The sequence below is a fragment of the Triticum dicoccoides genome, chromosome 4B (assembly GCF_002162155.2).
Source record: "Triticum dicoccoides isolate Atlit2015 ecotype Zavitan chromosome 4B, WEW_v2.0, whole genome shotgun sequence".
Classification (NCBI taxonomy): domain Eukaryota; kingdom Viridiplantae; phylum Streptophyta; class Magnoliopsida; order Poales; family Poaceae; genus Triticum; species Triticum dicoccoides.
The window spans coordinates 563,153,559-563,176,008 of NC_041387.1; the positions used below are offsets into that span (position 1 = coordinate 563,153,559).

The 22,450-nt window shown below is 47.9% G+C and overlaps 5 protein-coding genes and 1 non-coding gene across 13 annotated transcripts; 3 read left to right on the forward strand and 3 right to left on the reverse strand.

Moving 5' to 3' along the window:
• The first annotated feature begins 1,496 nt into the window (after positions 1-1,496).
• LOC119291462 (DEAD-box ATP-dependent RNA helicase 38-like) lies at positions 1,497-5,630 on the forward strand. Its single transcript, XM_037570217.1, has 7 exons — positions 1,497-1,856; positions 1,942-2,235; positions 2,391-2,618; positions 3,450-3,515; positions 4,199-4,600; positions 4,670-4,781; positions 5,236-5,630. The coding sequence occupies exons 1-7, from the start codon at positions 1,590-1,592 to the stop codon at positions 5,385-5,387; spliced, it is 1,521 nt and encodes a 506-aa protein (XP_037426114.1). The 5' UTR covers positions 1,497-1,589; the 3' UTR covers positions 5,388-5,630.
• On the reverse strand, positions 5,591-7,051 carry LOC119291463 (photosynthetic NDH subunit of subcomplex B 2, chloroplastic-like). The gene is made up of 2 exons (XM_037570218.1): positions 6,032-7,051; positions 5,591-5,931 (listed from the first exon to the last, which is right to left on the reverse strand). The coding sequence occupies exons 1-2, from the start codon at positions 6,926-6,928 to the stop codon at positions 5,737-5,739; spliced, it is 1,092 nt and encodes a 363-aa protein (XP_037426115.1). The 5' UTR covers positions 6,929-7,051; the 3' UTR covers positions 5,591-5,736.
• A 1,619-nt stretch (positions 7,052-8,670) lies between these two features.
• Positions 8,671-9,845, forward strand: LOC119292815. The gene is made up of 3 exons (XM_037571512.1): positions 8,671-8,692; positions 8,966-9,159; positions 9,257-9,845. The coding sequence occupies exons 1-3, from the start codon at positions 8,671-8,673 to the stop codon at positions 9,611-9,613; spliced, it is 573 nt and encodes a 190-aa protein (XP_037427409.1). The 3' UTR covers positions 9,614-9,845.
• Positions 9,846-10,002: 157 nt separating this feature from the next.
• On the reverse strand, positions 10,003-15,587 carry LOC119291466 (glutathione transferase GST 23-like). 3 transcript variants are annotated; one of them, XM_037570227.1, is made up of 6 exons: positions 14,864-15,587; positions 11,537-11,675; positions 11,145-11,403; positions 10,751-11,057; positions 10,420-10,522; positions 10,003-10,258 (listed from the first exon to the last, which is right to left on the reverse strand). In XM_037570227.1, exons 1-2 carry the CDS (start codon positions 15,520-15,522, stop codon positions 11,621-11,623), a joined length of 714 nt encoding a protein of 237 aa, XP_037426124.1. In that variant the 5' UTR covers positions 15,523-15,587; the 3' UTR covers positions 10,003-10,258; positions 10,420-10,522; positions 10,751-11,057; positions 11,145-11,403; positions 11,537-11,620. The 3 variants fall into 3 exon arrangements, 2 of the variants coding, with proteins under 2 accessions (XP_037426124.1, XP_037426123.1); XM_037570226.1 differs by having other exon boundaries at positions 10,004-10,258; positions 11,145-11,675; positions 14,864-15,586; XR_005142443.1 differs by lacking the exon at positions 14,864-15,587 and adding an exon at positions 12,494-12,707 and having other exon boundaries at positions 10,012-10,258; positions 11,145-11,675.
• On the forward strand, positions 13,038-13,121 carry TRNAL-CAA. The gene has a single exon. It is a non-coding gene; the product is annotated as a tRNA-Leu (tRNA).
• Positions 15,588-16,818: 1,231 nt separating the features above from the next.
• On the reverse strand, positions 16,819-21,503 carry LOC119291465 (YTH domain-containing protein ECT4-like). Of its 6 annotated transcripts, none has more exons than XM_037570222.1 (9): positions 21,117-21,503; positions 20,671-20,753; positions 20,440-20,557; positions 20,273-20,361; positions 19,305-19,850; positions 18,253-18,942; positions 17,949-18,161; positions 17,705-17,851; positions 16,819-17,604 (listed from the first exon to the last, which is right to left on the reverse strand). In XM_037570222.1, the coding sequence occupies exons 1-9, from the start codon at positions 21,217-21,219 to the stop codon at positions 17,281-17,283; spliced, it is 2,313 nt and encodes a 770-aa protein (XP_037426119.1). In that variant the 5' UTR covers positions 21,220-21,503; the 3' UTR covers positions 16,819-17,280. The 6 variants fall into 6 exon arrangements, with proteins under 6 accessions (XP_037426119.1, XP_037426118.1, XP_037426117.1 ...); XM_037570221.1 differs by having other exon boundaries at positions 20,440-20,560; XM_037570220.1 differs by having other exon boundaries at positions 20,671-20,756.
• Between the last annotated feature and the right edge of the window lie 947 nt (positions 21,504-22,450).

Below are 22,450 nucleotides of genomic sequence, written 5' to 3' on the forward strand. Positions count from 1 at the left end.
AGCAGGTCGTCTTTGGAGGGCGTTGTTGGATTGGGGGTGGGGGGCGGGATGGGGGTGGGGGTGGGGGTGTGGTTTGCGGTGGGAAGGGCCTACGGATCTGCTCTGGTTGCCATGGCAACCAGAGAAGGCCGGCGATGGAGGTAGGGGTTCGGGAGGTGGGAGAAGAGGTCGGGCGGCAGTCGGGATTCGGGAGGTGGGAGAAGAGGCCGGGACGGCTGGATCGTGCGGGCTGCTGGGTCCTCTAGCCCGCACGTCCAGGCGGTGTTGCTACACACCGGACGTGCGGGCCGTGCCATTGCGCGCGCGGACGCGGTCGTGCGGGCTGGTTGCTGTTCATGCCACACGAGGCGTGCGGGCGGATTCCTGCCCACCCTACACGTGTGGCAGTTATCGGGACCCTAGATTTTTAGGCTACCCCTACGAATTGCGAAACTGTTGTACCTTGGTTGATTGAGAATTGGTTATTTCTATGCAAGACGAAGACCATCTAAAAGACCAACCAATATGAACTTGCGTTCATGATTTTATCGAAAACCCAACTCAAGAGTTGTGGGCCGAGGCATTCTTGTCGGCGAAATGGGGATTAACATTGTTGTGTCAAATTGCCGGCAAAATGCATATCACATGTGCAAACGGTTCTATTTGGGATTTCAATATAAATATGATGTCATATTTTTAGGGCTAAAAATATGACGCCTCAGGTATGTCGGATCCCGATCGCATCCATAGCAATCAATAGTTGCAGCTTGGCAATTTTTCTGTTGATTCTTTACGCTACATGACAACACAGAACATGACAAAATCCTTACACACAAGCATGGTAATTTTATCTGTTTTCGCATGGCAAATCTGATTATCCGCTTTTGTAAACATTCCCATTTATTTGTGGTTTTGTTTGATTTCTTAAACTTGTTTTAACAAAAACAAAAACAAAAACACTTTTAAAATACAATTTATGAAAGAAAGAAAAAAACTAAGGTTATTGGGCTGTGGGCGCCCGGTAGGCGTGGACCTTTTACTATTTGACGCTCAGGGGTGATCAGCATTAGGGCAAGGCCAATGCTACACGGTGGACAGCTGCCCTAGTATCCACGTAGGTTCGGGTGGTCCGGAAAGGTTAAAAATGTTGTGCGCAGAATAAAGTGGGTGCTTGCAGAGGAGGCCGCCTCCTACTGACAAAAGCTTGCTTCGATGGTGGGAGCTGTGTGTGCGCAAGGCTGCATGCCATGTCGTATTGAAGGAAAGTGAGAGAGAGAATGGAGAAGTAAAGAAAGAAAAGAGGATAGATGGGCCCTCAAAGGAGTCTGCAGCATTTCCTAAGAGTGATTTCATACGGTGGTTTCAGTTTACGAACCTACGTGGATGGGCTGGAGCAGCACCAAAGTGTTGCCTCCATTGTACATGCCCTTAACCGCCTGAGACCGTGTGCGCGTAAATCTTAAGCAGCGCTCCGCTTACATGCCAAGCTAAAAAAACACCTCACGCAGCACAATATAATCCCCTCCCAAATAGGGAGCAACCCGGAAAAACGCGAACCGACTCTAGCTGAAGCAGCTCTCCTCGCCATCGATCCTTCTCGATCTGCTCCGATGGCCGACGCCGGCGCCGCCAAGCCCGAGCCGGAGAAGAAGTCCTGGGCCGACGTCGAGGAGGAGGAGGAGGCCAAGGCCAAGGCGGAGGCGGAGGCCGAGCTCGCCGCCGCCGCCTCATCCTCCTCCTCCGCCGCCCCCATCGAGCCGGTGGTTGAGGCTCAGGCGAAGCAGATCGAGGCGCTCTCGCTCTCCGTGCCGGACGACGACGGCGGCGCCGAGGGCCCGCCCCTGCTCGACGACTCCGACGACTCCCAAATCCAAGCCGTACGCGCTCCGCTCTGCTCCCCGCCGCCGCCCCTGTCCAGTGGCCTCGATGTCGGCCGGCTGATTCGGTGCTTTGCTTCTCCAGGTGACCTCGGGCGGCACGGTGTACGAGTCGGCGACGACCTTCGAGGACGTGAAGCTCACCCCCGAGCTGCTCAAGGGGCTGCACGACGAGATGGGGTTCAGCCGCCCCAGCAAGATCCAGGCCATCACACTCCCCATGATCCTCACGCCGCCCTACAAGGACCTCGTCGCGCAGGCGCACAACGGCTCCGGCAAGACCACCTGCTTCGTCCTCGGCATGCTCAGCCGCGTCGACCCCAACCGCAAGGTCCCCCAGGCCATCTGCATCTGCCCCACCAGGGAGCTCGCGCAGCAGGTAGGTCTCTTGACTTGATCCTCCATACACTCCCACGCTCTGATATGTGCTCTCATCTGGTTATTGGATACAACAAACTGCAGTGGGGAGCTTGATTCTGCTAGTTTTATACCCTGTAATGTAATGTACTGATTTTGATTGGTTGGTCTGTGCAGAATAAATCTGTGCTCATGAGGATGGGCAAGTTTACCGGCATTACCTGTGCCTGTGCAATCCCGTCGTCTCAGAAAGAATATATGCCCATCAGCAAAATGGCTCCGGTGACCGATCAGGTGGTGATTGGCACTTCTGGGACGCTCACCAAGTGGATTACCCATAAGAAGCTTGCGACTAGGGAGATCAAGATTCTTGTGTTCGACGAGGCAGATCATATGCTTGCCGAGGTACAGTTTAGTTCTCTTGTCTTACTGTTAGTTTAGTGTTATATTAAGACACATGCTAACAGTGAAGCGAGAAGGATAATAAGGTCCATACTCATTACCAAGTGTTTTCCGGGCAACTTACTGTTAGTTTAGTGTTAAGACACACGCTAATAGGGAAGGGAGAAGGATAATAAGGTCCATACTCATTACAGGAGTTATTTCTCAGCTGCAAACAATAATGGCATTGACAGCAATATTCATTCGAGTCTTCATGTCCTTGTAAGAAATACAGTAGAACAGATGTTTCTTAGCAGCAAACAATGAGAGTGTTTTGAGGTTAAGTCCCTTAGACCTTCCCCTTCATAGCCATCAGATGTACGTCGATAACTATCCGCAAGAAGCAAATCAGTGGCACTTACTTGCTAGGCTTGCCACTAACTTGCTTCCTCTGGGTAGGTAACTTTCTTGTGGCTTAATTGAAATTGAAATTGAAATAACCTTAGTCAAGTATGAGTCAGTGGATCAGAGTATGAAAGAATGCGGCCTGTATAGTTTGTACTCCTGATATCCTAGTGGGCATTAAGGGGTGTCATCATGGTGCAGTCGTGTTATGTTAGGTGTGATGACCGAAAACTCTTGGCATCTGTTTGGTCTGAGTGGATAAAAGTAACAGAAAAAGCATCTGTTTTCCAAGGACATAAATTATTATGGAGTTCCCAACAGTAGAAATATTCATCTAACTGGAACCAAAATTTGAGGCGCTCAAAATTCCGACGTAGCGGGCTCATGTAAACTAGTTGCTTTTATGATTGAATGAGTTCAGTTTCTTATCCTGTTGAATGCTTCTTGCAGGAGGGCTTTAAAACTGATTCTTTAAGGATCATGAAGGATATACAAAATAGTGCTGGTGGCTGTCAGGTAACCGTTTTTTTAGTGAACTGACTACTTTTGACTGTGGCAGTAGAATCACACACAACAGCTTGCACCTTGGTTACATTTCAAAATCAGATGTGAGTATTTTGAATGTTGGGACTTGGTAGGCTATTAAGGGAGACAACCTGTTCCTATGCTTTGTATGTGCTCATGTCCTGCTTGTTGAACTTATTATCAATTGCTAATGATAGGTAGAGGCTTTGGAAAAGGGTCATTTTCTTTATGCAGTGGGTTGTATTCAATTTGGAAGTTTTTTCGATTGTGATATTCATTTTCTTTATTTTGGAAGGCTGCATGTTCATGCATGGGGCATCTGAAGTTGATAATTTTAGGAATAGAAAGAAACATATACTATTGTATGTTCTATGTAATTGGTTAATTGCACATTTGGGCACTCCTATTATCATAATCTTATACCCAATCCGCTGATGTTATTGCCCTAGTTTTTTCAAGTTCATCCATTGATGGTGTTGATATACTTTCAGTCCTCAACTAGCCTTGTCCATGTGGTGCATAATCTTTTGTGATGCTTGTAACTGTCAGTGTAATTCCATGGCTGTGCCATTCAACTAGCCTTGGCTATATCATTCCTAAATTCTTGGTTAGATGTGATTGTTTCTGTTTTCATATGGTGCCTCTTTTACTTATTTTAATTCTATTTATAACAGGTGCTTCTCTTCTCTGCGACCTTCAACGAGAAAGTGAAGGAATTTGTTACAAGGGTCATTAAGGACGGAAACCAAATATTTGTGAAGAAGGAAGATCTTACTTTGGAAAAAGTAAAGCAATATAAAGTCCGAGTCCCTGATGAGGCGGCCAAAATAGAGGTTATAAGGGACAAGATCTTTGAGTTTGGGCAAAAGGTTGGACAGGTTATCATCTTTGTGAGAACAAGAAATAGTACTAAGAATGTACATAATGCTTTGACAAAAGAGGACTATGTGTGCTCCTCAATTCAAGGATCCCTTGACCAAGCAGAGAGGGAAAAAGTAATTCAGGAATTCAAAGATGGGTACACCAAGGTTCTTATATCAACTGATGTTCTTGCTCGTGGGTTTGACCAAGCACAGGTACTATGCCCGCTGTGCTATTTTGACACACCAGTATAAATTTTCCTCCTAACATTCTTCCTTTGAAAGGTTAACCTGGTCATCAACTACGACATGCCAATCAAGTATAATACGAGAGATGAACCTGATTATGAGGTGTACCTGCACAGAATTGGCAGAGCTGGGCGCTTTGGCCGAAAAGGTAAATTTGTGTCTTATCAGTCTATGTACATACACCACTGTAAAGCATATTTTGTCAACGCCGGGACAAACATTAATGCTGTTATCATTGATAAGCAAGCACGCTACATTTAGTTAGTCCTGATGCCTGTTTGTCCTAGCCTAGGATTGAACTTGTCGGCAGAACTAGTCTTCTGCAAGTAGGATTTTGCAATAGGATTTTTAGCTTCCTTTATTAGGATAAGATAGAACTGATGTGACCATTGTTTGTTGTTTATTGGCGTCATGTTTGTTCATTTTCGTTTTTTCTTGAGAAGTTGTGATCTCCTATTTCTGTAGACTGTCAATTGATTTGCTTTGATTGTTTTCATGATTTATCAGTTTGAAACATAAGTTTTGTTATGCCAGTTTATCAGCTAATCGCTGTTGAGTAGAGTGCTTATCTTGTGGCCTAACTGAATTTTCGCTGGTGACAGGAGCTGTGTTCAACCTGCTATGTGGTCAAACTGATGAAGCTGTGATGACAAAGATCGAGGACTACTTCCAGCACAAAGTGCCTGAGGTCCCCAACTGGAAAAGCGAGGACAATTTTGAGACTGCTCTTAAGGATGCGGGTTTACTCGAGTAAACGTTTCCTGGCAGAAATAGGTGGCGGCAAATGCGCGCTTATTTGATTATCTTGTCACCAGCACTTGGGTTCTTTCCTTTGCACCAGATGCTTGTGTCTGGAGTGGATTATGCTGAGCTGATGCGATGAATTCTATGAGAGAGTGTGTCCATTTTTATGCTCGTTCGTTTGAGGTTTTCAAGTCTTCTTCACACACGCCCATGTAATTTCCTTTGAAAATTCATTTGTATGTTACTTGTGCTACGAGATGCGTACCGCATGTGTACAGATTGATCGCAATGGGCAGTTACAAGATTCACTCCCATGTGTGAGAATGTACATGATTTCCTCCTTGTGTAACTCAAAACAGTTACAAGTTGTCGTGCTCGATGACCTGCGCCCCCCTCCACTCCTCGCCGGGGCCAACGACGACGGGCACGAGGATGGACGCCGGCCCGGTGCAGAGGAAGTAGTCGTTGCCGAACTTCTCGTACAATCCTCCCGGGCTGCTCAGGTACAGGTCCTCGAACCCCATCCTCACAAGCCTGAACCCGAGCCCGCTAGACTGTCCAAGCAAATCACAAAGCATATCATCACTGAGCAATGCGGCTGACGAATGATGATCATTCATGCACGATGGATGCATCCCAAGGAGACGAACGAACCTGGTCGATGGTGGTGAACTTGGAGGGCGCGGTGCTGTAGATGCGCTTCTTCCTCTCCTCCGGCGGCGCCGCGTACACCCTGCTCACCTTCTTCTTGAGGATGGTGTAGAGGTTCTCTTCCACGGTCCAGTCGCCCTGCCTCGGCTCCTCCCCGCCGCCGCCGCCAAACCACCCGGACTCCTCCCGCTTCATGGCCTCGGCGGGGGTGAGCAGCGCGAACCCGGACGCCGGCGGCGGGTGGGAGCAGTAGGGGCAGCCGCGGAGCCCCTCCACGGCCGTGCCCCGCCGCTTGTCGAACTTGATGTGGCTCAGCACGGCGCCCGTCAGCTCCACCGGCTTGGCCCCGTTGTTCTTGACGATCACCGCCGTCGCCATGCTCAGCGGGTACAGCGTCACCACGTACGACACCTCCAGCTTGGCCCCCTTGGCGCCGCCCACGCCGCACCCGAGCTCCACCTGCACCGCGTCGTACGAGTCCGAGTCCACGTCCGTCACGGACCACTCCGACGCGCCGAGCAGCGACGACGAGGAGGAGGCCTCGTTGAGCACCAGCCCCACGCCGCCCTTGACCGCGCCGGCGCCGGCCACGGTGTGCAGCAGCTCCCGGCAGCCGTCCCCGCCCTCCCAGGACACCTTGGGCCGGTACGACGTGACCAGCCCGTCGTTGAGCCGGAGCTGCAGCGAGCTGCCGTTGCGCACGCTCAGCTCCGCCGTGGGCGCGCCCGTGGCGTCCGTCCCGAACCTCAGGCCCTTCCGGCCGAAGGTCTCCTCCAGCTGCGACGTCTGCGTAGTAGCGGCGGGCACCGTCGACGCGACGCCCGAGGCTGCCCTCGCGGCCACGGTGGCTGGCCTGGGGGAGGCCGGGAGGTGGAGCGGGAGGAAGGAGGAGGCGGCCATCGGAGCTAGCGCTGGAGCGAGTGATAGCTAGCAAAGAAGGGGAAGGTGCTTCCCTTCCCCTTGAGGCTGGAGGCCGATTGGGTGTCACTGCAGCCTCATATCAGCCGGCTTGAGGATAGGTGGCTCTCTCGCTCCTTGTCCGTGTCCTCTCCTTGCTCTGCTGCGACCGGGAGCCTGCCTGCCTGCCTGCCTGCCTGTCTACGGTAGCAACAGCTTGGTACCGGAGGAATGAGCATGCAGAAAAGAACATGATCTTTGTTTTCGCAATTCAGAAACATGCACTCCCTCTCTTCCTAAATATAAGTCTTTTTAGGGATTTTACTATGGACTACATAGGATATACTCCCTCCGTAAACTAATATAAAAGCGTTTAGATCACTACTTTAGTGATCTAAACACTCTTATATTAGTTTACAGAGGGAGTAGTTCAGAGTGCTGATTCACCCACTTTGCTCTGTATGTTGTCTTTTATTGGAATCTCTAGAAAAAATTATATTTAGAAACAGAGGGAGTATGTTTCAGCTTTTATTCAGAGGGACTCTGAGGCCGATGCTAATTCATGAATGTTCGCGTTGATAGGAGTTTACCTGTAGGAACGGATCTCAAGTGAGAGTTCGACAAGTATATGTACACGTTCGCAACAACAACAACAAAAAGACAAGTATATGTACAGTGATAGACTGTATACAATATCATGATGTTGTAGATACTACTACATTAAGGCGTTAAAACAGAACTGTACGTACAAGTCAGGATGGCCGAGTGGTCTAAGGCGCCAGACATAAACCAGGACTAAAGGGTCAACATATAGTTCCGGTTTGTATCACAAACGGGACTAAAGGGCAATTTTCAAACTCTACCTCCCCTCCTCATCGTCTTTTCTGTTTTAAAAAAAAACAAAAGAAAAATGATAAAAATTTCAAAAATTAAAATCCTTTGAGATGTAGTTATGTTTCTACATCTAGTAGTTAGGGAAATTTTAAAACATAAATTTTGACATGGTTTGCAAAAAAGTGTTATGAAAAAGTAAAACGACCATATATTTTGCATACGATGTCAAAAAAAACGCATAATATATAAAAAAATCAGCACGAAAATCCGCATCCGATTTCGACGGCCATAGGTCGTTTTGCACATTTTTAGAATCCTCAAATTCTTAAAGGAAAAAAAGTTATGCTCAAATTTCAGTTTTCTGAATTTTGTTAAATCTGGTCAAACTGTGGTCAAGCTACTTATTCAAGAAATATTAGTGTTACTAAATAATTATTACAGTTTTTTTTAATTTTGGTCAAAGTATGGTCAAATTTGGTCAAACTATGCTCAAACTACTTATTCAAGAAATATTAGTGTTACTAAATAATTAATGTTTTTAGAATAATACTCTCAAACTCAAACGGTGAAACGTGTGACTTCATGCTCAAACTAAACTCCTGAGGGTTAATAGGATTGACAGCTTACTATTGTCAGGTAAATAACAAGTGCAGACTTGGAAATTAGGGAGAATAGAACTGGGAAGTTAAGCATGGTCGGACTGGAGTAGTGAGAGGATGGGTGACCGGTCGAGAAGTTAGACGATTTGAAATGATGAGGGATGATTAGAGATTAAATCATCAAATAATTCAGAAATTAGAAAATTAAAAAAAAAGTCATTTTTTTCAAAAATAAATAAAAAAACTTTTAGTCCCGGTTGGTGTTACCAACCGAGACTAAAGGTCCCCCAGCCCCCGGCGCGGGCTCAGGCCATGTGGTGGGCCATTAGTGCCGGTTCGTGCTGAACCGGGACTAAAGGGGGGCTTTAGTCCCCACCCTTTAGTGCCGGTTTCAGAACCGGCACTAAAAGGGTCTTACGAGACGGGCTACAAAAATGAAAGACAAGTACGGAAATTCACTGGCGTGGACGAGCTCGCCTGCTCACTTTATCGCCAAGCGTCGATCGCTCTGGGAGGTGGGTTCGGTGCGGTATTCACGCGGCTTATTTAATGTGTGGGTTGGACGGGAGACTTGACAGATGTACGGTGTGTACAGTCGAACTTCCAGGAACTAGCGACGGCGGCAAACAGCATCGCAACGGTGGGAGCCAGGGAAAGACGGCATGTGGGTCGGCCCACCAACTGCATTTATTCCGCCAGAGGCAGGCGCGGGATGTTTCAATCGATCCCCAAGTCGAAATCAAGATAGCTCGGCAGGGGCAGAACGCCGGCGAGCGTTTCTGCAAGTACCGGAATCACAATGTAAAGCGGTTTTGTTTGGAGAATTTTTGTTGCATTATTCTTCTGATCTGCTCAAGACCTCACTTTTCTTCGTCTCTTTTCTTTGAATCAACGATAGCCATCAGCTGGTGGATGCGACTTCTATGTGGCAGCAAGCCTACGCCGACTACCTCGCCTCTCTTGGCCCAGCTACGTCCAGGAGCAAGTCGGCCAAGCGGTGGGAGCTCAAGGTCTGCAGCCGCCGCACGCATCGGATGGGCAGCAGAACGTCGTGCCCGAGGGTTCCCAGGTCGCATCTTCCGTCAGCGCCGCCGCAGGGGACATGGTCGCTGCGCCCCCAATTACAGGGCGCCAGGGAACCATTGCTGTCGACGCTTCGTCCATAAATCTGGTGGCATCCGTCGCTAATCTCGTGATTGGCGTGGCCAATCTTATACTGCTTGTGGCCGCGATTATGATGCGCGTGCTGAATTAGGTGTGAGGATTTAACTGGAGTATCATGTAGTAGCTCGTAGTAAATGGCGTATGTACTGTCCCACTAAATTGAGTTTTATGGTGCGTGTGTGTGTGTGTGTGTGTGTGTGTGTTTAGCGGTCAAAGTAGCAAAGTGCGTGGAAGCAGTCATCTACTCCAGGATGTACATACAGTAGGCCTTCTGAATCTTTTGGATGGGCAGACCGGTGACATAATTTTTTGTTACAATTACACACAAACAATGTTGTTTTTTCACTGTGGTTTTGTGGTTTCAAGGATAAATATGGATATCTGACAAATCTAGATTAAATGTATTTTTAGTCAATATTGTTTTCCAAAATAGAAATGAAAAACATTTTTTTTGGATTTTGTCATTTTGCCTATCTTTTCCAGGTGCATATCAATGAGCCCAAGCTTAGAATTGGCCGGTCATTTTAATTTTTCGGACGGTAGTCTGGCGTGATTTTTTCTAGTCGAATTTGAAGAATGTCGACTTTTACTGTGTTTTTGTGTTGTACAGTCACAGACGCCCTGATAAATGTCAGAAGTAGACGGCTGATCTATTATTAGTCTTGCAAATCTTGCGACCTCTTTTCAGATGGAGCGTCAGGCACTACTCTCATGGGTTGCCAGTTGCTAGGCCCAGCTGAAATACAAGAGAAAGTTTGCCACTGATCACGACATTGGTTATAGAGATGCAGATAGACGGCAATGGTGCTAGTGAGTGTGTAAATGCTAAATGACAACCTCCCAGCTCGTGACTGTAATGTAGCATACAAACTATAAAGACAGTTTTGCTAATTGTACCTTCGGATGGAGGAGGCGCATCAGCAAGAGCAGTTGCAAGTATGTTTGGGATTTCCATTTGCTGCTGGAGATGTGATCTGGGCAGGGCAGGTGCCTGTGGCAACTGCATGTTTATTCAGAAGTTTCAGCTATATGCAAGGCTAGATTCATCATCAGATTATACTATTTGCAGACATTTTTAGTACTTTCACACAGGTGCGAGGCATTTGTCCATGTAAATTTTCAGGCGTACTGAATTTAGGTGTTGAGTACATATTGCCATGTTTTTAAAAAGTTTTTTTGTTTGTTTCAGGGGTGTTCAAAGCTAAAGATAAGGCAATACAAGGTTTACCCGCTGCCAACAAGTCGATGCCATGTGTTGTTTTGCATTCAGCTGCTCTTGGACTTGCATCCCGGAGTGGTCCATTATTGCCCGTGTCAGGAACAAGATTGTCTGCCAAGATAGGAATACAAGTTTGGGCTTTTGCAAGTCAATTGGTTGATTCATTTTTGCAGTGTGATTCCCATCGACAGCATGCTCATCGAGTGTGTTACGATGACTGGTATTCTCACGGAAGGAGAAGTAGTGGTTCCAGCTGATGTTTCCATCGTTGCTGCATGCACAGCACCACCATCATCATTGTTTACTGCGGGGCCATCTAAGCAAAAGCCAGGCCAGCAAGTTAGCAAAAAACAGTTGAAATGGTATAATCACTATATTTTTGAGTGTTGATAATCTAAGGTACCTGCACACTGACGATCAAGACGAGCACAAATGGCACGTTGAGAGCGACTAATAGTACTGTGCTCTGCTTGCTCCTGTTGACCATAACAGATTCCGTATGCGGTTGTCTTCATCTGGCTGCACTCTGTAGTACAAACCCAGAATCTTTGGATCCCAGCTCAGCAAAAACTTCCATTGTCTTCCTGACATCATCATCCGCCTGACCTCGGCTGATTTCTCAACAAAGCCCCCTTAACGCTCTTTTGCTGAAAGGCACATTGCTCATTGAACCAAAGAAACTATCAATAATGTTGTACACTTTGCTGATGCTGATATTATTTTCACGGAGCTGCTTGCCAAGGTCACGTGTATATATGTCGATATGTTTGTGTGAGGGCCAGTATAGTTTCTCACCACACTTATCTGTAAGAGAGTGATTGTGGAATGTCATGTGCTCACTTATGTACCATCCAATGTCCTTTGAACGGAGTAACCGTATCATTGTTGGGCACCTACATCGGTAAGACCGGGTGTTACTTCTTTCCGGGACCCCCTGCAAAATATTTTGTGAGAAATAACAATATGTGAGTTTCGTTTTTATGGTCACAAGCATCACTCTCATACATATGATGGTGAATAAAAAAATGATACTAACCGAGCAGCTGCAAACTATATCCTGCATACATTTTATTCTCTCGACGTTCAGTCGCAAACTATCTCCGGAGTAGATACTTGAGATCAATCTTTTTTCAAAATAAAAATATGAACCATGTGCATTTTTTTGTTAATATTATTCCCGGCTAACTAAATAGATATTTTTAGATGCTAGTACATGTCACCCATCGCTCCTATGGTAATAGTGTCATATACCAATTGTAGAAAGTTGGCAGCATAAATGGTCAAAAAATATGTATTTTCCTATGTATGTAATTTGCACATTTACTTTTTTTTTCCTTTTGTCTACATGCATTATACTTGCACAGTGCTATTCTTTTGTCACTTTTGTTGCTTCAGAGATGAAATTTCCAAACTATTCGAATGTGTTAGTCTGAATTCCCTAGGTTCGTACTAGCATCTCACATGAAGGAATGTTTGTTTTGTAGCCGCACCTCCATTTACGCAATCGCCACCATAATTTCATAATGAGTTAGACCAAGACACAAAGGGTGGATTCCATATTGTGTCTCCATCAGGGAAGCCATGAAAAATATCTTCACTGTGAGTGCATCGCCCATCACCAATGCTGGATTCAGCGGCCATGCATACCAGAGTTTGGTTGCCTTCGCCGTCCAGCAAGGATTCGGCGGCCGCGAGATCTGACAGCGGCCAACACCGGAAACAAAAAGCGGCGGCAGCAAAACATAAGAGTACCTGTTAACCCGATCAGATAGGAACTCGAATCCATCGCCTCCGGCCTCCGCCGTCGCCATAGCTCTGAGCTCCTCACCTCCCACCTCCGCCATCGCCATAGCTCTGAGCTCCTCGCCTCGTGCGGCGCCGGAAAGGATAGATTTGTTTTTTTTCCTCCTCAGCGTCGCCTGTGGGGATTTTTGTTTTTCCTTCGTGGGCTGTTTGCGCGTCGGCCCGTAGCTGACGACAATCGTTATGTACAGCCATCCGAGACCTGTACAACGGAACAAATGCACGATCGACCGTCCACCCAGCGTTATGTTACACGGAGCCGTCGCCGTATGACACTGTTGGACAGGGCGTATCCGTCGTCCCTCTATACGATCGCATTCGATACAAGCTGGAACGTGTCGCTGTTCGATTGGTAGGCGCAACGGGAGCAGGCGAGCTCGTCCATACCATCGCCGCTCTCAAGACAAGTATATGTACAGTGATGGACTGTATACAATATCATGATGTTGTAGTTATGCTACATTAAGATATTACAACCGAACTGTACGTACAAGTCAGGATGGCCGAGTGGTCTAAGGCGCCAGACTCAAGTTCTGGTCCTCTAACGAGGGCGTGGGTTCAAACCCCACTTCTGACAATTGTTTTTGCTTTTTTCCTTGCTTAAATTTACTTCAACAATTACATCAAACCCCACTTCTGACAATTGTTTTTGCTTTTTTCCTTGCTTAAATTTACTTCAACAATTACATCACTTTTTCTGACAAAATTTCCTCTTTCGCGAGGTTCTTCAGGAAGGCTGGCAGAGGAGAAGAAACCGCTGACAATAGCTACTTTGGTAACGGTGGACTGAACGTAATCGGGGCAACCACGGTGAGAAACGGCTGGAGACTGACGCATTCCAATACTGTCCGGAGCCATGTTCAGTGAATGATCTGACTGACGCCCTACATGCGGAGGCCTTGGCCCTCTCCCGTGCAATTACTTGGGCGATCAGATTGGAGTTGGCCGGGCGCTGTTCGGAACCGACAGTACCACTCTTCAAGATGCGGTGACCTCGAGCTCTTATTATGAATACGCACCGCTGGGTCATCTGTTCCGTGGCATCAAGTTTAGATCAAGTACCAAGTTCATTCGGACTGAGATTGTACATGTTGGACGTAGCTGTAACAAGCCAACGCATGTGCTGGCCGCCATGGGTGCAGGGTTAGCTGATGCTGAAGCGTGCTTGTGGCTTGATAGTTTCCTGTCGATGTAACCGTGCTGTAACCGGCATTTTTGCCGTGCCCGAGATGGAACACAAGTGTTTCCATTTCAACAACAAAAACCGGCATTTTTGTCGTGCTCGAGATGGAATACAAGTGTTTCACATTTATTTGCACGTCGCTCTTCCCTGCACTCTACTCCCTCCGTCTCAAAATATATGTCTCAACTTTGTACTAACTTTAATACAAATATAAAATTATATTGAAGTTAAGACATAAGTATCAGATAGAATTTTACCCTTGATTCAACCACGTATCCCTCTCATCCAGGAAAAATGTGATCAGGGAGGCGACCAACTCCTCCTGTGCTTTGCCGGCGAGGCTGTGGGTTCTCTTGCCCTCCAATCACCGCTTCGATGATGGCTCTCTGCCTCTAGTGCAGGTAGGGTTAGGTTTAGTGTGTTCCACGACGGCGTTTGGATGATAGTGATGCCGGCGTTTGGAATGAAAATTTCTCGAGCTCAACCCCATCTCACGACATCTTCAGTGGTGAAATTGAGGGGTATGTGTGAACCTTATTCCATCGTTTCCTTGGTGCGATGGATCTAATGGTGTTTGTTGTGTGCATGGCGGATCTCATCTCATGTGGTGTCGTCTTTGTTTGGGGGAAGGTAAAGGTCCAAGAACAAGGTTCGAGGCTCGTGGGTGGCGGCTCTAGCATTCTACCTCGACGACATGCGGCTAACCTGGGTTTCAAGGAGCACGGAGATGATCCCCAGTCAACGAGCCACAATGACAATGGCCTTTCCTGCGGCAGTCCTCTTCTTTGGCTCACAAAGCCCTCATGGGCAGTGGTTCTTCTTCGTCTCCGAAGACGGCAAGTGGTGAGGATGGCGTTTGCAGAAATTTGCTTTAATGGAGTTCTCTACCAAATGTTCCTGGACATGCGTCCTCTCTCTCTCTCTCTCTCTGGGTTTTTGCGATTCCGTGTTGTAATTTGACATACGTTTAATGGTGTGCGAAATTTCAAAAAAAAAAAAAACACGAGACGCCACCTTAACAAATCCATTTATTTGCCTGCCAACAATCCGGCCGGCCTCCAAACGAACGGATCAGCAGAGCAGAGCAGCATGATCGTCTCTACTTGCGCGCCATTGCCTTGGCGGTGGACACGTACCTGTCCTTCCTGGCAGCCAGCGCGGCGAGCAGCGCGCCCCTGTCACGCAGGCACCCCCGCACGGCCTCGTCCGCGACGTACTCCCTCGCCCACCGGCACAGCGCCGGGTGCTCCTCCTCGGCGAGCAGGGTCACCCCGGCCATCTCCTCGAACACCCCCAGCCAGTGCGCGAGCCCGCTGGCGGCGATGTCGAGGAAGCCGACGCGGTCGCCGCCGAAGAACCTCCTCCCGCCGAGCTGCGCCTCCAGGAGCGTCAGGTTCCGCTTCGTCTCCCTCGCCGCCGCCTCCCGCGCCTCGCCCTCCCCCCACAGCGCCACCCACGTGCACACCCCGCACTTGTCGTCGATGAAGCGGGCCCAGAAGCGGGCGGCGGCGCGGTCGAGTGGGTCGGCCGGCAGGAGCGCGGGGCCACGGGGGAAGGCCTCGTCCACGTACTCGACGATGACGAGCGACTCGCAGAGGGCCGGCCGGCGGCCGCCGTGGAGGAGCACCGGCACCTTGTGGTGGACGGGGTTGTGCTCCTGCAGCAGGTCGCTCTTGCTGTTGAGGTCCTCCTGGATGAACTCGTAGGGGACGCCCTTGAGCCGCAGGGCCACCTCGACGCGGTGCACGGCCGGGCTGCCGAAGGACCCGATGAGCTTAGCCTCTTCTTCAGACATCTTAGTCTACAGCTCCGTCCTGATTTCTCCGGTCGAGTTGGACCCCCTGAATATATTGTTTCCGAGAAACTTCCTCGTAGCTTCATGCTTCCAGAGATAACTATTGCCGATATGTTTAGTTTGTCGAAACGGAGGTAAGTTTTAACCTCATCGATTAATTAAGCAGTAGAGAATTGCCTGCTTAGTTTATGATATCTTCTCTTCTCCCGCCACTGAAAGCGACCTACCGGAAGTCTTAATCTTTCAGCTATAAACAAATAACAAGCGATTGTTACCTAGCTAGTAGTAGTAGTATGTGTTTAGTGAGGTACAATTTTTGGTACTTCTTGTTTTGGGTGCAAGGGTAGCCTCTCCAACCAAGCTTTAGATCTTCGAAGAGGTCAAAACAAGAGGGGAGGGAGGTATATACCCTACACTCGTTACAACCATGTGAGACAAGGTGCATTTTAGTCCAGGAATTGATCAACAAAGATCCCAATTTCCCTGGACAATAAAAAACTGAACCATGGAGTGGTGTTGTGCATCCTTCAGGGCATGGCCAACGGGCCACGCTGGACCGGTGCCCCAAGCGCCACATCATCTCGCTGATTGCCACATCCGCTGAACGTGCTGCTTGGAGAGGGAAACGGGCTCCTGCAGAAGAGATCAGCTCCTCCCTGACAAAAGCGATGAGGCAGCCCCTAGAGCGACGCAGTGTGAACTGCCCAGGTAGCTCTTGTCCAGGACCACGGCGCGGCGATGCTCTGTCCTGGTTGCATGTGTTGAAAAGGGAGTGAGAGAAAAAAGCATGATGATGACATCAAGAAACTAGCCTCCATTGAGTGATTGTAATACACATCATAGCTTCATTCAAATTTATCTAGGTGGAAGATATGAGGCAGCAGTAGGCTGATGCCTCCATTGTACATGCCCTCAGTGCAAGCAGTGACACCACCATGACACATAGCAGCTAGTGATCGTTCCAAATCCTTTTTAAGCTGAGCTCGACACCTCTCTAGGATACAAACCGGTGACCCACTGACAAGGACATTTATTCACAGACCACTCACCAAGCAACCAAAAACAGGCATCAAAATTCTGAAGCATGTCAAGTGGACAAGCAGTGAGGCAACATAGCACTCAACCAAGCACACCACTGCTTTTCTTCCCCCAAACGGAACCACAAGCAAAGCACAGATGCAACGGCCTCCAAAAGAAGCCACACCTTTGCCTTTGCCCAGTCAGCTTCGCACCATCTATCATTCCATCTAGTGGAGTGGAGCACCCAAAACGGAGGCCTCCACATCAGCAGATACGAAACCAAAGCAAAGATTTCTGTTGTAATATAATCTTAATAAGACGCGAAAACAGCTCCAATCTAGAACCCACTTTCAGATCCACTCACCCAACACTCGAACACAACACATAGTACTTACTCAAACACCACCAAATACCGAAAACAGACGCGACACAACCACGCCAGGCCACCGGGTACGGCGGCCTGGCGACACTACCTTTGTCTTGCCACAGGTTCTCTTTTCTCTTTTTCTGGTGATTCCGATGATACCACTATAGGAGGAGTCTTTAGAGCTAAGCAAACTGAAATACGGATAATACGACGATGACAGGAGAAAAAGAGAGCTAGGGAATAAACCTAACTATCCAACCCGCTTTCCAGCCACCTTTGGTGATCGGTACTTGGGACCCTGCATGTCTCGCCTGGTTCGCCAGCACCGTCCGTTTGTTCCTCATGGCTAGCTGGGAGGATCAGGTATGCGATCAAGCAGCTACACCGGTCTTGACAGCACCGTTGGCGACGACAGGCTTTTTCTCGGTGGCCACAGGCTTCTTCTCGGCCGCTGCTGTTTGGGCCACCTTCGCCGCGTAGGTCACAGCTGGAGGAGCAGCGGCAGCGGCTTTCTCTGCCGGAACCTTCGCATCCCCGTTGACACCATTTGCTACAGGTGACTTTGGCTTCCCATTGACAGCATCCTGCTGTTTCTCCCCATTGACACCGTTCGGTAGAGACACCTTTGGCTTCCCGTTGGCGAGTTCTTGCTGTTTCTCTCCGGCAACAGGATTCGGAGCCCTACTGTCCCACACCTACGTACATGATTAGACAATCAATTCAGAGTTGCTACAACAAGAACAGAACAGTAGATGGCAGTAATGAGAAATGACGATTCACTAGAGCCATATGTACCTGCTTTTGGATCTGCTGTTGTTTTATTCTCTTCTCCTGCATCAACTTCTGGCGGTTCTCATAGAAGGCGAAGTCTTCCAGGATAGAGGTCTTGCTGACATGCTCTTTGAATATCTTGAGCATCTGAATACCTTGCTCAAGGTTGATCTGAATTGTCGACAAAAAGGAGTAAACAGAACAATAAGGTACAGCTATCTAGGATGTCAGAGAACCAAAAAATAATTAAACATTCATCGACACTTACATCCTGTGTGTCACGGCTGTTTGTGACCGGCTTGCCCTCATTGTTCTCTAGGACGATGTGCTTGAGAATGTTGTTGGGAACATCCTTGACAATGTGCCACTTGACAGAGAATGAACCATTCCACTTGTCTTGTTGCCAGAACTCTAGAGTTTTTTCAAAATCAACAGGACCAGTCATTTCAGCAACACCAACAAACTGTCCACTTGTATTCACCTGAAAGTTTGTAAGGAAGGAGATTCAATTAGCCCAAGGAAATCAAATTGAACATTCCTAAAGCAGTAGCAAGTGTGGAGAACGTCCTTACCGAGAAAAACAAGAATATAGGGCAGCTAGAGCCCTTTGCCTGAGCTTCTTGATAAGCAGCATCAAGCTTCTTATTTCCATTGGTGGTACTTGCCCACACATTGTATTTTATACTCTTATGGATATCATCCTCGCTGTATGATTTGATGACAAAAAACTTTGCATCATCATACTGGACAGGGAAATCCTCTAGGTTGAACTGTGCCTTATCAGGTATGTCACTAGCATCCTTGTTTTCACTTGAAGGGAGGGTCTGCCCTTTCACAGCAATAGTAACAGTATGGCCAAATGCTTTCTGGTTCTTGAAACGACCAGACCTAGGACCTCTGTTGAGCTCAATTGTTCCATCCTGACTCTCATTGCCAAAACCATAATATCCGTTGCCACGGCCTCTGGGCCTGTTGTATCTGGTATCCATAGAAACACCCCACCGACCATATAACCTGGAATCATAGCCGCTGCTTCCGTAGCCACTGCTTCCATAGCCGCTGCTTCCGTAGCCATTGCTTCCGTAGCCGCTGCTTCCGTAGCCAGTGCTTCCATAGCCAGTGCTTCCATAGCCAGTGTTTCCATACATAAGACCAGTTTTGACCGAATTTCCATACTGGTTGTAAGACTGGGTGCTCGAGTACATCCTGTTTGGGTATGTAGGAGTAGCTGACCCTGTTGTAGTCGTTGGTCTCCTGTTGCCCTGCATACATAACAATATACAGAGAACATATACTTCAGTATGCAAATTATATACAGCACAATCAAGGTAAAACTTCATAAACAGGTCAAAACGATCAAACGTGCCTTCTATGCAAGAACCCCCACTATGTTTCAGAAGAAGAAAAATAATATCAAACTTTATTGAGAGCGCGTCCTAACAAATACAATAGCTTAAAACTTCATTGCAAGGAAAATTATATACATCCCCATGCTACTGATTCTATGATGAAGCAGTGTAGTGCCTTAGCGTGTCAGGAAACATGCATGAGCAGAAAGTAGTGACCACTAAATGCCTTTGATCCATAATTAATAGAAATTTCAACACAATTCCTCTGTACTCACCGTCTGCTGCGGTGTGGGGCTCTTGGTCTGATACCTTGCAGAAGAGCCATTGCTATTATACGCTGAAGACGGCGTGTAATTAGCTGTAGTTGGTCTTTGCTGTGCATTGGTATAGGCAGAACCATCGTACCAAGCATAGTGTGCCCCTGTGGTGTCATACCCATAGGTTGAGTCCACGTAACCAGTAGAAGGGACTCCACCTAGCAAGGGTGCCCTATAGGTTCCATCAGGGGTCAGTGATGAATTCTGATAGCTTGACCCAAGGGGAGCAGTTGCGCTGTTACTCTGAGCAGAAACATTGGGAACACCATTTGTGGTTGTTTTGGCAGCATCTGCCTTAGCTGCTGGCTTATTATCAGCGTTGGCCGAAGGCTGCTGGTCACCTTGAGTTGTAGAAGGAATCGGGGTAGGAGGCTGATAATAAGCTGGATACTGGTAATGTTGTGCGGCAAACATCTGACCATCAACTGTTGGGACTGGGGAACTAGCTGGAGAGTACGCGCCATAAGGAGCATACCCATATCCATAAATATCTCCATATACTGCCTGCAAAATTCAAAGACCAATTAGCAAGTTAATTCTGATGTCCATGGAAGTAACACAAATATACAAGTACAACAAATTGAGATAGTACAGGATGTTAACATTCTCAATACAAGATGGTATTAGTGGCAGACAAACAGCATGAACAATACTTTTGAGTAACAACAATTGGGAGAAAACTCTGCACAGACCATAATAAGAAGCAGAAATTCCCATGAAAGGTACAAACCATACCAAAAGAATGGCTGGATAGCATTCCACTCATTACATATATCAACACAGACTTGATATGATAGCTCCAGTAGACAATAATAGCAAAATTCCTGAACCTTTATGTACTACTAGGAATATGACTCATGGTGCAAATCCAGATAAGCAACAAGACATGAAAGCTAAAAGATAATACCCCCTCTGGGATAACTTACTGGGGTAACCTCCACTCCATCTTGATTTACATATCTAGTATATTCATCCCACTCGCTCATGGTTCCGTCGTAACCTGGAAGACCCAATTCTGTTAGCTTGCAAGTAAGTATACACTGAAAAGAAGCAGCAAGCTAAATTAACAGAGAAGTGATCGCCGGTCCCTCACCTCCATAGTAATATGCTGGCAGATAGAACATGTTGGGATCCGTAAAATCTTGAACCACCGGAGTGATGGACCGGTCCTGTGGGATCGACACGCTGAGCGGCTGGCTGGCCACAGGCCCCTGCTGAATCAACAGCAACACCAGACATGTCAGAATCACATATCACCTGGAGCAAAGCCATGAACTTGCACAAATTGGAGAAGAACAAGGAATATTTACTGTTGTATCCATACCTTGGTGGCACCGGCAAGCTCGGTTCCATCTGCCGCCGCCTTGGGCTGCGATTCCAGCGACATCTTCTGCAACAGATCTGTGGCTTCTTTGCAGATCAAAATCGTCGAATTAAGGAGTCACAGGGTGTAAAAAAGAGATCCCAAACCTTGAAGACTAAATCTCACCAAGCATACAGGAGCAATCCTACTCTACTTAATTAAAAAATTGCTTCTTTTGGACCTGTGCAGTTCACAGCCAGCGTACGAATCCGGACTACAGTAAAAACGCATCGATCTGGATAAGTCAAGCAAGCGCGGCCGCAAGGACGGACAGGCGCACAGGGCAGATGGGGCCGGCCGGCCCGCCAGCCGCCGCCGCGGCACAGTCACCGCGGAGCGTGCCCAGCCCAATCGACAAACCAACCACAAAACCTTGTCAGAAAGCAAAGGTAGCAAGTAAAGGATACGATCCGCGGCAGGGGCGGGGGCGAGGGCCGGGGCTGGAGCAGCAGCCGCGGCGGCGGGCGCCGGCGCGGCGGGCGGGGCGGGGGTCGGCGCGACGACGGCCATGGGGCGGGCGAGATCCCAGCAGACGGGTGACCTGGAGGCGAGATCCGACGGAACCAACCGGAGCGCCCGGGCCTCCTTCCTTCTCTCTCTCTACGGCGGATAGCTAGCTAGCAAGGCCCGAGCTTGGGGTAGAGGGAGAGATATGAAGGAGGGAGGCGGGCGGTGGGGATAGGAGGGAGGGAGGCGAGCCGCCACCAGGGGAGACTAGCAGCTGCAGCAGCAGGCCAGGGGGTAGTGGTGGTACTAGTGGTACAGTGCCGAGCTGCGAGGGGAAAAGAGGGGGGTTTAGGGTTAGGGGCCGGGGATGATATAGGTGGCGGGGGCTGGTGGGAGGGAGGGAGGAAGCGCGGACGACCACGGCTCACCGGGGGAGGCTTTGGCTTGGCTTGGGATTCCACTCCTTCTCTACGTCTTCTCCTTTTCCTCTATTTTACTTGTCCTGAACCAATTGCAACTTGGGACTTCTCTTTCCCCTCAAAAAAAAAAACTTGTGACTTTTCTTTACTGTAATTTCCTCTCTTTTTCCAGTAGTAGTAGTAGTTTTTGTTTTATCTTTGGTTTTATGTGACGATCTAAGAGGGTGAATTGATAATAAAGTTAATTGTTCTTCTTTTCTGATCCTTTTCTTAGCCCGGCGGGTTTAGAGGCGATTACTCACTACGGGTTTTATTAGTCACCATCGGTTAGCCTTTTTTTAAGGAAAGTACACTAGGTTTTTGATATTGTTTTTATGGCGCAGGGGAGAATATGCCTAATTTCTATGTTCTATCTAATTTAGATGGTAAGATGTCATAATGATATTACCACCACAACTCTCAGAACGAGCATGTGGAACAAGATAACACAAGAGTGATCGTTCTCGTGGTGGTACTAACCCGTGATACAACTGTTGATGATCACCGACGATGCTCTGCTAATAACGCTATACGTGAAAAGCACGCCATACAACTGTTGATGATCAACGGCGATGCTCTGCTAATAAAGCCATACGTGAAAAGCACGCCAGCGAAGTAAAGGAGTACTAACCCGCACGCTACTCCTTTACTTCTTTTTTTTAACCACAAGAAAAAGTAAAGGAGTAGCGTGAGAAAAAGTAAAAAAGTAGCGTGCGGGTTGCCAGCTCACTGATACATCTGTCTGGAAGAAAGCATTACGAGTAATGTCAAATGCAGCGAGTGCTCTTAGAGCGGTGCCAGCTCACTGATACATCTGTCTAGGAGAAAGCATCACA

Bases quoted from the DNA above. Each gene is read 5' to 3' on its own strand.
- LOC119291462 (XM_037570217.1), top strand. From the start codon at position 1,590: ATGGCCGACGCCGGCGCCGCCAAGCCCGAGCCGGAGAAGAAGTCCTGG. The intron at 2,619-3,449 runs GTACAGTTTAGT...TGCTTCTTGCAG, and splicing joins CAGATCATATGCTTGCCGAG to GAGGGCTTTAAAACTGATTC. The intron at 4,601-4,669 runs GTACTATGCCCG...TTCCTTTGAAAG, and splicing joins GTGGGTTTGACCAAGCACAG to GTTAACCTGGTCATCAACTA.
- LOC119291463 (XM_037570218.1), bottom strand. From the start codon at position 6,928: ATGGCCGCCTCCTCCTTCCTCCCGCTCCACCTCCCGGCCTCCCCCAGG. The intron at 5,932-6,031 runs GTTCGTTCGTCT...TTGCTTGGACAG, and splicing joins AGTTCACCACCATCGACCAG to TCTAGCGGGCTCGGGTTCAG.
- LOC119292815 (XM_037571512.1), top strand. From the start codon at position 8,671: ATGTGGTGGGCCATTAGTGCCG. The intron at 8,693-8,965 runs GTTCGTGCTGAA...TCGAACTTCCAG, and splicing joins GTGGTGGGCCATTAGTGCCG to GAACTAGCGACGGCGGCAAA. The intron at 9,160-9,256 runs GTAAAGCGGTTT...AATCAACGATAG, and splicing joins GCAAGTACCGGAATCACAAT to CCATCAGCTGGTGGATGCGA.
- LOC119291466 (XM_037570227.1), bottom strand. From the start codon at position 15,522: ATGTCTGAAGAAGAGGCTAAGCTCATCGGGTCCTTCGGCAGCCCGGCC. The intron at 11,676-14,863 runs GTACGTGTCCAC...AATATTTTGCAG, and splicing joins CTGGCTGCCAGGAAGGACAG to GGGGTCCCGGAAAGAAGTAA.
- LOC119291465 (XM_037570219.1), bottom strand. From the start codon at position 21,219: ATGGCCGTCGTCGCGCCGACCCCCGCCCCGCCCGCCGCGCCGGCGCCC. The intron at 20,757-21,116 runs GTATCCTTTACT...TGATCTGCAAAG, and splicing joins CCCCGCCCCTGCCGCGGATC to AAGCCACAGATCTGTTGCAG. The intron at 18,162-18,252 runs GTAAGGACGTTC...ACAAACTTTCAG, and splicing joins CTATATTCTTGTTTTTCTCG to GTGAATACAAGTGGACAGTT.